Genomic DNA, 18,489 nt, shown 5'->3' on the forward strand with positions numbered 1-18,489 from the left:
TTCTGATTCACATTTCTGCAATTGTAAAAGTATGTTTAAATCCAAAGAGAAGTGACATAAGTGTCATTATTTTATCATCTCTATTTTATAAGTTATTTTTATTCAGAGTAGGTAGGTAATTTGGAGAAACAACTTAAATATGTATGAAATAGTCTTTAATGCTAGCTTAAGTTATTGCATGTCTTTAAATACCGTTTTGCTTTCTATTTTAGTAATTGGTAATTCATCTATATCTTAAGTGATAAGTTGGATGCAGTCATCAAATTCCTGTTTTTTGCTGCTTGAATATACATTTAAAATGGCCGACATGAATTGCCTCTTATATATATGTATTATACAGATAACTAAAATCATAATAGACTAATAAGACAAATTTTAAGATGCTGTATGTTCTCTAGTTATTTACTGACACCTAAGAATAAATATGTTTTTCAAAATTATCTATTTTTAAATTGCATAGTATCAATGTAAAAGAAGTGCCAAGAGTAGGAGATACCCACTAATTATAGATATATTAAAACCATCATGAAATTATTATATCATATTTTCACAATAATAAATAATAACCTGGTTACCTAAAATTCAGTTTGCACAAATTTAGACTAGAGGGCTTTATTTTGTAAGGTTAGGTTCTTCTGGGACAACAGAAAACACATAAGCAGCTTAAACAAGATATTTTTTTTTCTATTACAAAAATATAACACCCCTAGAAGTGGTATGGTGATGTTCATGCATCTAGGCACCTGTCTTTTTGTTCTGCTGTCCTTGCCACCTGGCTGTGGCCTCATAATATCATATGGCTGATTCAGGTTAGCGATCAAATCTGCATTCCAGCAGGCAGAAAAGGAAAGGAAGGGAAGGTTTTCCCTTTTGGGGATACTTGCCAGAAACTGCACACACCAGCTTTATTTTACATCCCATTGGCTAGGTCTTACTCCCATGGGCACACTTTAACTACAAGGGAGGCTGGGAAATTTAGTTTTTTTTTTACCCTGGGCAGCCCTGCACCTTGGTAGGATTTGGGGTTTCTGTTACTGACATGTACAGGGGTTAATGTACAACTGGCAGTCTCTGCGCCACAGGGCGTCTAGACAATAGGGAGAAACTGGTTTTGTGGCAATGTGATTTGCTTTTTTTTCTGTATTAAAGTGTAAGTTATCTAATATACTACATAGTCACTCTGTGAATACTTTTAATGGATTTAAGATAGGAATTTGCCCTATAACTAACCATACATATGTTTCTCTGTATTATTTTATCAACTGGGAAGTCATTATAAGATCATGAGTAAGAGCACGGAGCCATTCTGCCCAGGGTCATGTCTTGCTAGTGCTATATGCCAGCACTATAACCTTGAGCAAATTTTGTGACCTTTTGTGGTACAGCGTCTGCACCTTCAGATGAGAAGATAATCGTACCTAATTCACAGGATGTCCATAAGGGCTAAATAATTGGTTGTAAAGAACTTAGAAAAGCTCTTGGCATGGAGTAAGCCCTCAAATTTTAGTTATTTCTATAAATTATCATGTTCTTAGTGAAAGTAATTTTAATACTATCCCAGGTAAAATAGAAAGGTTACTTGTCTTAAGATGTACTGATATTTTGCTGTGGTAGAGGAAAAGGGATTAGATAATTGAAAAATGAGTCTGAGTTTGCTTATTTCATTTTGGAGTATTTGATTAGTTATATTGAGAGATTTTCCTATTTGGAGAATTATATTTTAGAACATATATGCAAATATACATCCTGTAAATAGATGTCTACCTTGTGAACTTTTTACATAACGGGTGTGCCTTTTAAGTCCATTCAGAGCCAGGAAGTCAAAAGACTATTAGCAATGGAAATATCTTCTTACTTGTGTCTGTCTTAGGATAGGTAAAGCAAACAATGAACCTGTTAGAGGATAAATACGTGGCAGTTGAAAGTTGAGTGGAACCTGGCTTAAGGCTTTGCTCAGTTTTACCTCTCTAGGAGGTCTTTCCTGAGTCCCTGGTTGGTTAAATACTCCTTTGTTTTTTATATAGCATACTGTACATGATTCTTTTAACATGGCAGATTTTATTGAAGTTGTTTCTTCCTGTCTTTCGTACCACATCATAAGCAGAGACTCACTCATAGTTGTGTCCTTAGCATCCTACACACTGTAGGTGTACAAGATTTAATGAACTTGTTACAGTAGATATAGCAATACAAGCTACCACTTTCATAGGGATCTTGATTTTCAATCTCAAGTCAAAAATAACTGATTTTTCATGGCCTTAAATTGCTCTCTAAATTTAGTCACCTGCAACAAGATGCTTAGAAATAGGCATATTTCCAGAATAAGCTATGATAGTTCAGACAAGTAAAGCTCTGTGCTGTTGAAATCCAGTTTAGAAAAGGTCTGCTTTCTCTTTGTATCTTCTGCCTTTTGTACATGCTGTCTTCTTTCTCACTCCATCCTAAGGTATTACAACAATAAACTTATTTGCATGTTTTTAGAGTATGATGACTTTATTAGTCTACTGAGGTCATGCTGCATGAAATGCAGGAGTAAATAAGAGGTGGTCAATTGTCTTTTGAAGGACAGTAACGTTTGTTTTGTTTCACCACTTTGAGTCTGAATCTGCTACAGTTAAATTAGAGCCCAGATGACGTACGTGTGTGTGTATTAGTATATGTATAAATCTATAGCTCAAATATATATATATTTTAATGTCAGAATTGGATTATTTCCTTCATTGGCAGATGATTGAATTCTTTAGCTTCATAATTAAAACCCAACAGTCTGTGTTTTGTATGGAATGTTTGGGTGTAATACGGGGTCTTACAGTTGCTGAGGTGGTCGAGATAGATGCAGTTAATCTGTATTCCTTATTAATCATGTCAGATTCATTCGGATATTTATTGGTCACTATTCTGGTGGCAGCGCATCCCAAGCTGTCACAGAGTCTTTAAAGGGCTGTGCTGAAAGCTGCTGATGTTCTATCGCACAGACATTTAATTTTAGTCGTTTTCTCAATAGATTTTAATGAACCTTTCTAATAGCCCATCAGAGATTCAGGCATTAGAGGAAGATCCTCTGTTTTAACGGGCTAAAAACAATGATCATCCTCGATGTTGGCAGGTAGTCAAACAAGCGTTATGATGTAGAAATGCTGAAGGAGCCTCACGGTATGTTCAGACATGCCTTTTCTTCTTTTCCCCGGCAGTCTGCAGTACTGCTGTCCCTTCTGCATGTATCAAGTGCAAAACTCTTAAATGAAGAATGGCTCAAAGGAAATACTAGGCTACTATGCTCCTAAGCTTTAATATTTTCCTTTTTTTATTTTTAGATCGCTTGTAAACTTTGAACAGGTTAAATTTGCAATATCACTTGTAATAATATGTTGAAGACGTTTTCATCAAACATCCTTATTTAAATACAACTATATACAAAATCATATTGAATTAAGTGGCAAGTTGTGATGAGATTTGGTACTCATTTTTTATTTTAATATTTTGGTTGTATTTTGGTTAGGAATATAAATTCCTTTTCTTCAGATTTTATTTTTGGAAAAAGAAAGCTGTGGAGAGAATTATAAACAGTTTTGGAAATACTAAAAAATGTTTACATCCTATTTTAAGTTTGGAGGACCCGGATACCTACATTATTTTTACATCTCAAAAAACAAATAGGCTTTATTCTCCAGGCATTGCTCCTAAGTCACATTGTGCTCTTATCTTATGATCTGGGAACTAAGGTTAGCTGTTTTGTGTCTTGCTTTCAAATTTCAAAGATGATTTTGGTTAATATGTTTTGAGTTAAGAAATGTTTTTTTTAATTTAAAAAATATGCCATGTTCGGTAATTTCCTCCCTATCCCTCTTCCCTTTTTTTGCTTTTCAAGTAGCTCCATAGTCTTCAAATTTACCTTTCCTGTCTTTTTAAAGGTCGATTGAGCTATCCACATCCAGGAACTGATAATCTGTTGATGTTAAATGGTAAGTTTTAAAAAAACATTTTACGTTTCCAATTTGACTCATATAAATAAATATGATTGAGTACATGGTTTTCTTTACCTTCCCCATACACAGAAGTTAATTATTTTATAAGTATAAAAATAAAACTACAACTTCTGTACAGAAAGCAGAATTACAAGTTTGAATATATTCTGGCTGTCAAAGCAGTCATTGTAGTGTATTTGTGACAGTGTGATTTAATTCATTGATCGCAGACTTTGGAGAGAGTCCTGAGTTTGAATACTGGCTTTCTAGTTTATGGTGAGACCTTGTGCAGTAATTTCTGTGAGGCTTAGTTTACCATCTATGAAATGGGCATAACAATCTCAAGGTTTATTATGAGAATTAAATGAGATGATATTTGCAAAGTGCATAGAACTTGTTACTTAGTGTAGTACTTGTGCTTATGTTAACCAGGGAATGAATATACTAGTGATTCTATATAAATGTGGTGCTCACACTAACTTAATTTATTCTGACTAGGAAGTTTCACAGTGAACTTCACCAGAGTTAGAAACAGGATAAATAAACTTTCATTAAAGTTTGTTTTCTTTCTGTTGGACAAACATTGTATTCAGAATGGCAGTACTTAGCACATCCGTGACTGTGGGAGTAGACGTGGAGGATGAAAATACCCTTCACAAAGGTATTTTTAAATCAGAGGGTGGACGAAGAGAGGGAAGTAGGAAGAAGGAAGAGTAGAGATAGTACTTACTTTAAAATACATAATTATATAATTAGAATGGCTTGGCTCTTCTATTTTAACTAAAGCTTTGTTAAGAACAGATGGCAGTGAAGTTGGGGAACAAAGTCTAAAAAAAGCGAGTATAAAGCTCGACCATGTGAACTAATACTAAGTAAAGACTGTAGTGACAGAAAAGTGGGAATAAAGTCCAGGCCACCTGGGAGATTGTCAAGGGAAATAGGATTTTGGAATGAGAGAAAAATTGAAGAAGCAAAGTGTCTGGTGATGTGATTGATTGGTTCATTTAACATTGGATTGTTATATATTGAGTTGCCCACCACGTGCCAGCTTTGTCTAGGCACTGGGTTATCTGTTAGGATCTTGAAGGATGGTTAGAGGTTGAATTGTCAAAGTTCTCACCCTGGGGCCTGACTGTGCTCTCTAGGCTGAGGCTACATCTGGGCTAGACCTTACAATGGTCCAGCAGGCCACATGCATGAATTCAGCGAATTATAGTGCTTACATGTAGGACTTTGACCAGACAGGTACTAGAAATCGCATTCCAGGGCTTCTTCAGTCAACTTTTTCTCTACCATGGAATTTAAAAAAAAAAAAAAAAGCCATTTCAGTAGCTAGTCTCTGAACTCTAAATCTGTTACTAAAACTTACAGTGTTGAAATTGAGTTTACAAACTGAAAATAGATCATAATTTTTATCTTCATGACGTGATTTATAAAATAATGATGTGTTTAGGTAACAATAAACTATATATTTACCCTGACTTCCTTAAATAATTTTCTTTTGGGACATTCTATGTAATAAAAATCATTCACATTTCTATTATAACTTCTAAAAAAAGCAATTCAGTAGAAAAATAGAACGTGTATATTTCTCATACTCTGTTAAGATCCATTTGAAGGAAGGTACTGTATGAGGCAGTATGTTCGATCATTCACAGGTGTTCTGAGATTTCTTTATGCGTAGTACACTAGGGCAATTCAGAAGTATATTGTAATCACAATGGAATACATCAGTTATATGTGAGCAAAGAACTTAGGAGCTGCACTGTTTTTACAACTTACACTTTCAGCTACACTAAATATTACTATTTTTTTAAAGATTTTATTTATTTGAGAGAGAGAGCATGAGCTGGGGGGTGAGGGGAAGAGAGAGAGGGACAAGCAGACTCCCTACTGAGCAGGAGCCCCATGCAGGGCTCATCCCAGGACCCTGAGATCATGACCTGAGCTAAAACCAAGAGTCAGACACCTAACCAAGGTGCCCCATGGTTACACTAAATATTAGTAAATTAATTGATTTCATCAGTCACCTACAGCCTTGATAAATAGCCTAGATGTTAGGTTAGAAGTGTTTCATCACTTAGATGAATATCACAAGAATATTTTCTTTTAGTCAGGAGTTGAATCTTGGACAAATCTGCTTTTTCATTATGTGAGCACTCTTCATAGCCTGCCACTCTAGGGCCACATTACATACTCGATACAGTAAGCTCTACTGGATATTCTGAACTTTTTCTGGCAAGGCACTAGGGGGAGAAAAGATAATGAAACTAGGACATCAAAATGTGTTTAGGTCAGTAAGGACAATTTGATCCAAGAGAAGAAAAATTATTCTGCTCATTTGGGATCATTGTTAAGGGAGAAGCAGGAATTTATAGGGTAAGGAGGTATTTCAGTATTAAGGATTTAAGTAATTGTTTTGTAGACATCTAAGGTATTGAAGAGAGAAGTAGGCAAATGGCAATAAAAAGTAGGGGAAATTTTCCTTGAGCTGCTTTTAATTCTTGTAATTTAACTATATTCATAGCATATTGTCTCCCTAGGAAATGTGGGAATTAAGTGATATCAATACCAAGCCTTTGCCTATACTAAGTTATTATTAAATATTATTGATGAAAGAAATTATAGCATCTCAATACATAGACTTTTAAAATTATTATTTTTTAGTATATCACAGATTTAAACTCACTGTTAACAATTGATTAAGTTGTATTATTTAACCAGCAAGCATAGCTAATATTATTGACTTTGAAAATCAATATTTGGTAATAAATTATACATCAGTATTTTTTTGTGGTGGTTTAGCAATAGTTAACAGTAGTTGGGCACGTGATCTGATAAGCACTGGGTGTTATACACAACTAATGAATCATTGAACACTGCATCAAAAACTAAAGATGTACTATATGTTGGGTAATTGAACTTAAAAAAAGAAAAAACAATAGTTGGTACCACAGACTCTGGAGCTAGATTATCTGGGTTTAAACCCAACTTTGCTCTTTCTGTGTGACTTGGACAGTTCACCTAACTTCAACTTGACTCAGGTTCTTTATGTCAAAAGTAGATAAAATGCTGCCCGCCTCGGGGATTGTTTTGAGAAGTGAGGGAATTCATTCATGTAAAGTGTTTAGAACAGTTCCTATAAGAAAAGAGTTAGCTGTGGCAATGGGTGATGATGAAAGGTGACAAAATGACTTTGAAACAATACATTCATGTCCTCTGAATAGATGAGAAAGTGTTGGAGAATATAAAATTAAAAGAAGATGTAACCAGTGTTTTCAAGTATTTGAAGGAAGTTATGTATAGTGACCAAAGAAGGTTTGTTTTATGTTATTGCAGGAAGCCAAACCAGACCCATTTGGAAGGAACTATAATAGGAAGAAAATTTGGGTCAAAAGCAAAATGACTCTCTTGGGCAGTGTTTCCTAAAGTATGGTGTGCATGTTCCTTGTGGTACCCAAGATGACTTTAGTGGTACACAAATACGTATTAAAATAAATGCATGACTACTTAGAAAACACAGAACTGGCAGAAATCTGTGATGTTACTAGGCTATTACTAGGTGCCAGGCTTGAGCCCATTTGCTAAAAAATAATACATAAATAGTATTACAGTTGTTATGCAGATAAGGCATATGTTGTAAAGCTTTCATGATTCTGCCTTCCTGGTCAATTGACATTATAGTTAAACTTTGAAATATTCCTGTAAGAAATGAACAGGGAATGGGGTAAAGGTCAGGAAGTTGGTCAGACAAGATAAAACTGTGAAATATCTCTGGCAAATCCTTTGAGCCTCTGTTAACTCTGAGAAAAAGAGGTATAATCCCACATCTATGTGTCTCGGGAAGTTGTATAGATTAAAAAAAAAAACAATAAAAAATGCCATAGAAATACGACTGCAAGTAGGCTCCTGTTTCTGAACACACCATGTCCCTCAATCTAACTAGAAATCAAGTTGAATTGACTGGTGGAGACCACCACTATTGAATAATATTGTAGAAGAGTCCAAGTTTAATATCCGGAAGCACTTTAGGGAAGTTACATTATATAGGAATGAGTAGATTGTCTAAAAAACAAAAGTTAAATACTGTCTGAAATTAGATTGACAGCCTGAATGTTTATATTTATAAGTGTATAAATCTGACATATTTTATTGTCATTAGGAAAGAACGAAATAAAACAGAGCCACCCTGTTTTCGTAGTGGTGAGAACTAATTCAGAATGATGTATCATTCAAGTATTTGTTTCTATTTGGATCATGTTGTGTTCCTCTCACCCCTCTCCCAAGGAAAAATAGCTTATATCTTTATTAGAACATATGGCTTTTCAAAAGGAGAACAAATAGCAGAAGTATGGGGTGATGCAAACTAATTTGAAATTTAAATTTGCTGTGATTAACCACTTGCAGCCATGTTTGTAATCAAGAGCTTGCTCTACTTTTTGGGAGGAGAGAAGTTATATTTATCTTTTAACTAAGAAAATTAACTCAGTAATGGAATTGTGTTTCTGAGGGCAGATATTCTAAATGTACTGTATTAAGTCATGAAAATAGGAAACTTGAGTACATAATCAGTTCTTTTTTATGCTGATGGAAGTAAGTGGAGTAGATAACAGATTTATTTTGGATCTTGAAAAGGATTCTGATTTGGGGGTATATTTCTCTCCCTGGCTTTGGCTTCTTAGAGCAAGAAATAAGAATTTTTTTAGTTTCACACCAAGAGAACTTTAACCTAAGTATTTCCAGCTAATTTAGTATGTTTACCCATCTCTTCCTCCAGCTGCAGTAATTCATGTACCACAGCTGTAGCTAAGAGCCAATATATAAAGGCACAAAGACACCAAAATGAATGTCAGAATCCTCCTATTTCTTTTTTATGGGTTAGAACCTAAATAAGATTATTGATAACCCAGGACCAAATTAATTGTAAAGTCACTTGTATAGAAAAGGTCTTTTTTCACAACCTTATTATCTCCATGAAAAAAATATATATATAATCTAACATACATGCATATACATGTATACACATATATATTTACATATGTATGTTAAATAGCCAATTCCTTACTTTTGAATGAGTTGTACTTTTTTATAATGCTTTATAAAACTTATGTACCTGAAATTTAATATTCTAGATAGTTTTTATACAAAAATTGCTCCCTTTTTTTCTAAGTCATATTCTAAATGAGTTTGGAGGGGCATATGTTTAAAGAAGTCTTCTTTAATTAAAACATAACGAATAATAATTTAATGATTTTCTTTTCTTACTGGGGGCTTTTCATAATTCTGAATCAGAGTTATAGAGGAACATACCCCAGAAATTCCCATAAGAACACTGGTAGGAAAGTGAGTACACAGACCATTGTTTAGTGTGATGGTAGCAGATTGGTTATTTCCATGACAGGGGATGGGAAATGTTTCACATGGTTTAGCTTCATCTGCAGTCAGTTCTATTTTTGGTAATGTAGAGATTTGGAATTTGAGAGTTGTCCAAAAAATAAGTGGAATAGCTCTTTACAGGATTCTAAAATTCCTCAGGTATGAGATAGTTGGAGAAATTTTCTAAATAATGTGTTCAAGCCTAGGAATGAGATGAAACCTAAGATGTTATGAACATTTGTACATATTTTGACTATTTTAGTATTGAATAACCTCAGCAAAGAATATAACGGCTAAGAATATAAACTGGTTATGATGTCTTTAATTTTCTTAGTAGGTCAAGAATTATTTGTCGTGTTATTACTTCAGTATAATTCATAATTTGACTTTAAACTTGATGAGAATAGTTTTATTTGCTTTATAAATGATCCACCTTGTACACCCATGAATGAAATCCCATAAAGCAAATTTATACTGGATTAATACCATTTAGATCATGCCTAGAGATAAGTAGGAAGTCTAACTCCTAAGATTGGTGTTGTGACTGTTTGGGGCCTATTGGCCATTTCCTCACTTAATACAACTATCAAAACTTCAGTGAATTGATTCCTCCGTGGTCTGTTCTTGTTAGCTCTTTTAAAATTGCTCTTAGATTTTCCACAGTAAGTCTCCCATCTCTTTGAGACCCTGACTTTTTTAAGGCTTTTTTAAGTCTTGGGAGACTTCCACAGCAAAAATGTTACTTCCACCCCTACCCTTACCCTAAACTAATATATAGGTCAGGTAAGCTATATATAATATATACAGGTAATGTACATATAAGCTATATATATACACACAAACACACAGGTAAGTTTACATATAAGCTAATGTACAGGTCAGTCAGTCTGCTAGGCTGTGAGGTAATTGGAGCTACCGAAAAGGTTAAATGTGCAGTAGTTCCAGCTAAATAAAGACAATAGAGAGGCAAAGATACAAATGAAGTTTGTTTTTTTTTTTTATAAAAGACTCCATTGTAAGCATTGTATTTATTGACTGACTTCTTGAAGTGTAAATGACTAAGGGTTGACAAGTTTGTTTTTCCCATTGTTACTATAGGGGAATTAATGCTATATTATTCTCACCTGTGGACATACTTCTTTATGTTAAAGCCTTATATTTTGTAGAACTTCTGTAATAGAATGCAGTTAATGATGTGATGTGAAACATTTTCTTTTGATTTTTGCTTTGTACTTTGGAGGAAACTATATTTCTGATGACTTTCAATATATATTTTGATTTGAGATTTATTCAGAAAGTTTCCCAGGCCTAAAAAATTCATGAAACTTGTTAAAATCTTGATTTTAACAGTCATTTTTTGTTTTGGTCTACTGCTTTGATTTCATATTATATTAATTCCAGGGTAAAAATACTCATTGTATACTCAGATTTTGGGGGGAGGAGTTATTTAAAAATATGTTGTGGATTTTATCAAACTGGCAATTTCTTATGGAGAATAAATTGCAGTATTTTTCTCCCTAAGGAATTATGTAAACTTCTAGTAATGTAGATTGAAATACTTTTCTGCTTTATACTTTTACAGTATTGAACCAATGTGCTATTCTATGATGATGCTAATAATAATTTGTGTCTGAATCCCTCTTACCCCAGAGATAGAGACATAAACACTTACAGATTATAAAATGTACCAGAAGGATTGAAAGCATTGTTAGCTATAGTGTATCATTAGTCATTTCTTCAGTTAAGCAAGTTTGAACATGGATTAAGTTCTTTACCTTCTATCTAAGCTCTATAGGCTTCAGAGTCTCAGTTTAACATTGTTATATCTTTTCATTCTTCTGTGTCTGCCAATACTTTCTTCACACAAGGCTTGGTATAATGTGAATTGGGTTTGAATAGCTATTTGTTGGACTGTATCTCCTGTATCACTCTTTATAATTAGGAAAATAAGGATTTAATTCAGGTTTTTCCATTCATTATTTGGGATGCTATTTAACTGTAAGGTGTTAACATTACTATCCTGATCAGATGAAAGAAATATTTATTCATGAATTTGAGCATGAATGAGAATAAATGGTTTATTTCCTGTTCATTTTTTGTACAGTTCAGAATATATATATAATAAAAGTGCTTTGTAAATGGTAAAACACCATACAGATATTATACAGTGACTTTGTCCTAGCTCTTAAAACAAAGTAGCACTGATTACCAGATGCCCACTTAGCTTTTCATATCACAAGTATTTGTATGGGTGGGCTTGTTTTTAGTTCTGACATTTTACAATTTGTCCTTTGTTTACATGCAGCAAGGAGTTATGGGCGAAGACGAGGTAATTCATTTCTGTTTGCTATGGTATAACTGTTCTTAATTGGGTTTTACTGATCACCACTGTAATTAGCCTAGATTTTTTTTCTGCACTGTCCAAAAACTCACAGAAAAGTTATATTTTGATTTGCGCACTTGTCAAAGTTTTGAATCCTAAATCTCTTAACCTTTAAAGCACATTTTCATACTAATATGGTTATTTAATAAATGTCTTTTAAACTGTCCAGATTTTAACTGTTTAAAGTAATTTTTATACCTTTTAAAATAAAGCTACTATTTATAGTTTGCTTAAGAAATATGTTTAATAAATACTAGTGAAGGTGACATGCAGTATGATTTTTCTACTTTCTAAATCTGTAACTGATTATCTCTGGTATATAATTTACAACTCTTTAGTTTTATGTCTGACCCAGTTGAAAGTAAATACCATATAGGCTCTTGTTAACACTGATGTGTAGAAATCATGTTGCTAATATTTCTCTGTGTCTTCTAAGAATATAATGCTTTCCTTCTCCCTCTCTCTACACCAAGTAGGCACACTCAAACACTCATTCACACACTCTGTCTCCCGCACCATTCTTCCCCTCTGGGTTCTTGCTATCTTCCGGACAAAATGAGGACTGTGAAAGGCTGGACTACTAAACCTCTTTGGACAGTAGCTGACATGTTCTGTGGCTTAAACTTGGCTTCTCTTTCTCATGTGCAGACCGGGAGGGAGCAAAGTAGATGATGGGATGAGAAGAAGCAAAAGTAATTTTACACAACTAGATTATCCTCTAAGTGTGCAATAATCATGATATTTAAATAGCTGTTGTAAGTACCAAAATGAATAAAAAAGGATTTTCTTTGACCCCTAAAACCTCCTTTGAGCCATGGAGGGCAGACAGTAATAATAATGCCTTTTGATAAATTTTATAAATATGTGCCCGTGGTTCAATTTCTTTTCAGGTAGTCATGAAGTATGTGTGCTTTGAAAACAAACAAGCTCAAACTTTCTGCCACCACTGATGACAGAAACAAGTATTATATATTCTTAAGGAGTATTTCCAGTTTTGTATTTCACATTGTCTGAATTTAACTTCATTTTTGGAATTTGGTTTCTTCAAATGCTTGACTGAATCTCTTGGTTCTTTAGTTTTCTGACTAAAAAATTATAGGATATAGAAACTCAAAACTCAGAAAACTAAAGCTGTATTACCTTGTAAAGGTTATTGTTAGCAACTGAGAAGAGGGGGAAGGTTTAGAATTTTAGTACCTATTTTCACATCTATGGACTGTCTTATTTTATTTCACTGTACTATTTTAATATGGAGCTTCAATTCTTTTGGAAAAACCCACTTACCAAGCTGTGATTTTAGGTATTTTTGAAACTAGAGCAATTTAATTTAGGATCTTTTCCTTCTGTACACTTTTCATCTTTTAACCTTAGTAACTTATGTTTAATTTGGCATACTACAACATAAATATTATGATCTAGGAAGTTCTTAGGAGCACAGTATCAGAAAGTCATGTTGTTTATCTTCTTTTATCTCAATTCAGTAATTATAGACTATTTTTATGATATTAAGAAAAAGCAAAATTTTCTGCTTTCAGATAGGAACTTGCTACTATTCTTTATGGCTCCTAGAGGATAGAGATATAAAGATTTCCTCTACTTCAGAACTGCCTGCCAGCTTTGGAAGAAAGAAGACTCACATGGTTTTAAGGCTTCTGGAGAAGCTTTCTTTAGGATGGAATTGATAGTTGTCACACTTACTTGGCTTAACATGGAGGGGTAATGCCTGAATTTTCCTTTCAAATTATATGGAATTAGTAATTTTTTTAGTTGGTCCTCTTTGAATAGTCAGAGTCTGCTTTTAAAATTTCAATTTTGATGGCCAGATGAAAAGTAGACCTATTAGAAATACCTATTGAGAGGTTTTATTTGAATTTGAGCGTACTTTAACACAGTAATATAACATTAAAAAAAGAAAGAAAGAAACCCACACACATACCAAAGGAATGACTCAGAAAGGACTAGAAGTAGCCTGGCTCTCTTCCTATTTTCCACTCATTTTTTCCCCTTTCTACGCTAGATACAATATCATTATCACACTGCTAACCTTATAACTACCAAGATCCCCCTTGTATGGGCTTCATGTTTAACATTTTGTCCATCAAAGGAACTGCATCAATTAATTTTATTTAATCATTTTTCTTAAAAAACAAAAAAAAGTCTGATACATATCAGATCTACTGCTCATGTGGGATGTGTCACAATGAATTGATATAATTCTTACCAAAAATAACACATTGCTCTTTACCAGTGCAATGGTGGGTGAACAGTATTATTTTCACAGGGCATTTTGACTTTGTAGAGCAGTTTGGGAAGAACTGTTTGTTCTTACTTGCCACCTTTGACTCACATTTAAACCCAGGCATAGAGGAGCTGTTTTCATTTAAAAGATTTCCCACTTGACTGCAGTCAGACCAAATTGCTACCAAAATGACTTCATGTATTTTAATTTCCTTAACAATGTCAAGAAGAACTTTAAATCAAGCTGGTTCTAGATATAAATATATAAAATATACTTTAGGAATATTCAAAAATTAATTATACTGGGAATAATTAAGAAGAGCAAATATTTCTTTCCCTGTTTTTTAGCTGGGACCTGCCCCAAGTCCTATGTATCTCTATACCCTGGGAACCATAAAAAGTTCTACTTCAGAGCTGCCTGGGGACCAGGATTGGGAAGGAGGAGACTCATATGGGGAGCTGACTTTAATATATGGAAAACTATCTTTTGTATTTATTGTCCAACGTTTCTTCCATTCTTTCCAAGAGTGAACACACTGGTCTGGGGTTGGATTAGGGTGGGAGTGTGAAGTGAGGTGTGGAATATAATTTAAATTCTCTCTCTCCACTTCACATATTTTTATATTGCAATCTATCCTTGTAGTACAGGATTAAAGGGCTACTGTGCTCCCAGGGAACAAAAATATATAGGATACTTTAAGTAATAGACATAGACCCTGTTTTAGTTGATAGGGCTAAACATCACAATGCAATCTGTTGTAGCAGGTAATCCCAAAGCTTTGAGTTAATAGATTGTATATGGAATGAAATAGGAGAAATTATTTTAAAAGGGAATGAAATTATGGAAGTTCAGTTAGAGAGGTTGGATATATTTATACTGTGTAGCTATTTAGATTTATGCACTGTAATAAACAAGGAATTATTAATAATATAGTACACCATGTGTTGCTTTAAAATTGACCCAGGATTTTCTGATTTGGTTAGATTTGATTCAAATTTGTTTGACTCTTAATCTTGTGAAGTAGCCAGAGTAAGGGTACACCCCCTAAATATCACCACTATCAAATCCTTTTATGATGAAGTCAAGGCTGAAATTCTTCATCTTTGATAAATACTTTTGATAACTGTCAGAGAATGAACAAAATCTCCAAAGCATGAAAAATTAAAAAAAGCCAGAGTAATACTGTAAGACAGAGGTCAGCAAACTGTGGCCCACAGGCCAAACTTCCAAACTATAAACAAAGTTTGTTGTTGTTGTTGTTTTAAAGATTTTATTTATTTGACCGAGAAAGACAGTGAGAGAGGGAACACAAGCAGGGGGAGTGGGAGAGGGAGAAGCAGGCTTCCCGCGGAGCAGGGAGCCCATGCAGGGCTTGACCCCAGGACCCCAGGATCATGACCCGAGCCGAAGGCAGACGCTTAACGACTGAGCCACCCAGGCGCCCCTGAACAAAGTTTTATTAGAACACAACGATGCCCGTTCGCTTTTTGTCTGGTTGTTTTGGAGCTACAGTGATGGCAGAGTTCAGTAGTTACAACAGTACACACAACAGTGTGGCCTACAAAGTCTAAAATATTTACTGTCTGACCCTTTACAGAAAAAAATTTGCTTACCCCTCCTCCTCGAAGAGGCCAACTGTACCTACTCTACACCTATACCCAGCCATACCAGTATCTAAAAGAAACAAAATTTTAGTGAACTTATCAGATATATTATGTCCAGAAAGTAATTTACAAAGACATACTAGGCTATAATTGATTATTAAAATTAAATGTCTTAGCCATCCTCTCTGAGAAAAGGATGAACCTGTTATTGGGGCAAAATCTTTTTAGGTGGAAGGGTACCTTATAGCTTCTTCCTCAGTTCTTTGGGAAAGCATGCCTTCTCAGTGATTCTATCGGATTAAACAGATGGTGCTTGAGAGAGTTCAGTCTTGGATCTGCCTCTGTTGTTTTGATAGTTTTTTTGATCCTTTCATATTAAATAAAAACCATGCCATCACATTGGTAGATTTTTCTGCTCCAATAGAGTGACTGCTAGGGTCTTAGAAGATGGGAAGAATATTCATATTCATCCTTAATTTATATAGTTTTTTTTTTTAGAACAACATTTAGTAAATGAAAGTACAGGATAATGCATTGAGATCAAAGAACTATGCTTAGATTCAAATTTTGTACGTTTTGTACATTTCTAATTTTGTCAAATGTTTTCTTCTCCTTTCCTGCCTCCCCCTTTGGATGTGTTGAGAAATTTCTTTAATCTGGGCTTCCAAAATAAGGTCAAAATCTGAAAAGTCAGTGTAGCAATGATTTGGGCATATTAACAGCCACCAGAGTAAAGTTAGTAATTGCTTACAACCCCTCTGACTCCAGGCATGTGTGCAGCACAGACCTGCCCACACCAGGAAGCCGGGTGTCGGGGCCAACCGTCCTGTCACGCAAGCATCCTATTCATAATTTAGTCTCTCTCCCCATCTTCAGTTTAGGAAGCTCATCATGTGACTTTTATTATTGGTTGGAGTAAACATTTTTTATGGGAATATAGAAAAGTCTCAAGCATTCTCTAATCCCTTTTATTAAAATATTTCGAAATGAGTAATTTGAATCTTAATTATCCATAACAAACGAGGCTCATATTTGTGGTAATGGCTGTGTTTCTTACTCTAAAACCTTTGCCAATTTTGTGTTTTGGTAGAAGGTATATTTTTAGTCTTGTTAGAGGAATGTAGATCCTAAAATGTTGCCTTCATATTAGAAGGATTTGGGTTACCTGTTAAAGAGCCCTGGCAGCAGGGAAGCCATCTTAGACTCTTTTCATCTCCATCTGTCATTCATTTCTTATTACTTCCTCTATAATCTTTATTGTAACTGTTTTACCTTTAAAATTTTTATTGTGCATTTTAGGTGACTAACTTACTGTAAGGTATTTTACTTGCATTTGTTAAGTAGGGCTTTTGAGCACATAGTTAAGAATGTCTCCAGTTTTCTATATTTTACGTTGATACGGCCTCTGGAATGTTTCTGTAGTTCTGCTCAAGCAGGTATCTTCTACCTATAAAGAGTGTCCCCTCTTTTTTCTTGTCTACATTTTTCTATCTAAATCTATCACATTCTTTGTAAATCTCTTAAATAACTTCTAGTTAGAATCTCACTCTGATCGATCTTGCCATTTGCAACGATGTGGATGGAACTGGAGGGTGTTATGCTGAGCGAAATAAGTCAATCAGAGAAGGACATGTATCATATGATCTCACTGATATGAGGAATTCTTAATCGCAGGAAACAAACTGAGTGTTGTTGGAGTGGGGGGTGGGGTGGGAGGGATGGGGTGACTGGGTGATAGACACTGGGGAGGGTATGTGCTCTGGTAAGCGCTGTGAATTGTGCAAGACTGTTGAATCTCAGATCTGTACCTCTGAAACAAATAATGCAATATATGTTAAGAAAAAAAAAAGAAGAAGATAGCAGGAGGGGAAGAATGAAGGGGGGGGAAATAGGAGGGGGAGACGAACCATGAGAGGCGATGGACTCTGAAAAACAAACTGAGGGTTCTAGAGGGGAGGGGGGTGGGAGGATGGGTTAACCTGGTGATGGGTATTAAAGAGGGCACATTCTGCATGGAGCACTGGGTGTTACGCACAATGAATCATGGAACACTACATCAAAAACTAATGATGTAATGGATGGTGATTAACATAACAATAAAAAAATTTAAAAAAAAAGAATCTCACTCTGATCTTGGTTATAACTCATCTGCATTGTATTAATTTTCATGTTTATGTACATGCATGTGTTATAAATGTATGTATATTTAGACATACATATTATAAGCAAATATGGATGTATATACATTTTAAGTTAGAATCACTAAAGTAGGATTTCTTTATAACAGTTCATCCTTCTTACCTTATAGTATGGGCAAGAATTTTGAGTCAAGAGTTTCATAACAATAGCCAGAGAATATAAATGAGGTGTTTGATGTCCAAGATCAAATGATTTCAAAAAGTAGGAAAAAAAAAACCTTAACCCTTCGAACAGTGCAACAGTAATTATAGTTTAAAATTCTTTTGACTGTAGGGCTTGTTAATCAGTATCCGTTGTTGCTGGTTTTAACAGCATGGAAATCTCACCTTTAAGATTATTTATCTGGAGGAAAAAAACACTTCTAATTATTATGGTAAGAACCTTAGGAACAACCATATCCAGTTTTTCTTTTAAAAGAAGAAGACATTTGAAAATTTCATAAATAATTGCTTTTAAATACTTAACAAACTTCAGTCTCAAAGGGAAATTGTAAGATGTTAAGATTGTATAGAAGATAGAATTGAAATTACTATCAGTAGTTATTTATTTTTATTAATGAATAGAATCATTGTATAAGTATACCACAATTTGTCTCTTTCCCAAATATTTACAGACATTTGAGTTGTTTTCCATTTGGGACCTCTTATAATAAACTACCATAAACATTTTTATTCCCTTTTTCTTTTCTCTGTGTGTGTGTACACATAAGCACTCATTTCTCTT

At 34.3% G+C, this 18,489-nt stretch overlaps 1 protein-coding gene across 10 annotated transcripts in view; it reads left to right on the forward strand.

Annotated features, from left to right (window-relative positions):
* Positions 1-18,489, forward strand: part of CPEB2 (cytoplasmic polyadenylation element binding protein 2) — a 70,935-nt gene that overhangs the window by 26,058 nt on the left and 26,388 nt on the right. For 4 of the 10 annotated variants that reach the window (XM_064584292.1, XM_045881465.2, XM_045881468.2 and 1 more), the window contains one exon: positions 3,912-3,962. The exons of 3 other annotated variants lie outside the window; for them this stretch is intronic. In XM_064584292.1, the coding sequence (XP_064440362.1) occupies positions 3,912-3,962 (51 nt within the window). Of the gene's footprint in view, positions 1-3,911; positions 3,963-11,646; positions 11,671-18,489 lie in introns of all 10 variants that reach the window. 3 more of the 10 variants (XM_064584291.1, XM_045881467.2, XM_045881464.2) reach the window with 1 other exon arrangement.

Source organism: Mirounga angustirostris, unplaced genomic scaffold (genome assembly GCF_029215605.1).
Source record: "Mirounga angustirostris isolate CCGP_5_RB_7025 unplaced genomic scaffold, mMirAng1.0.hap1 SCAF_2, whole genome shotgun sequence".
NCBI classification, from domain to species: Eukaryota; Metazoa; Chordata; class Mammalia; order Carnivora; family Phocidae; genus Mirounga; species Mirounga angustirostris.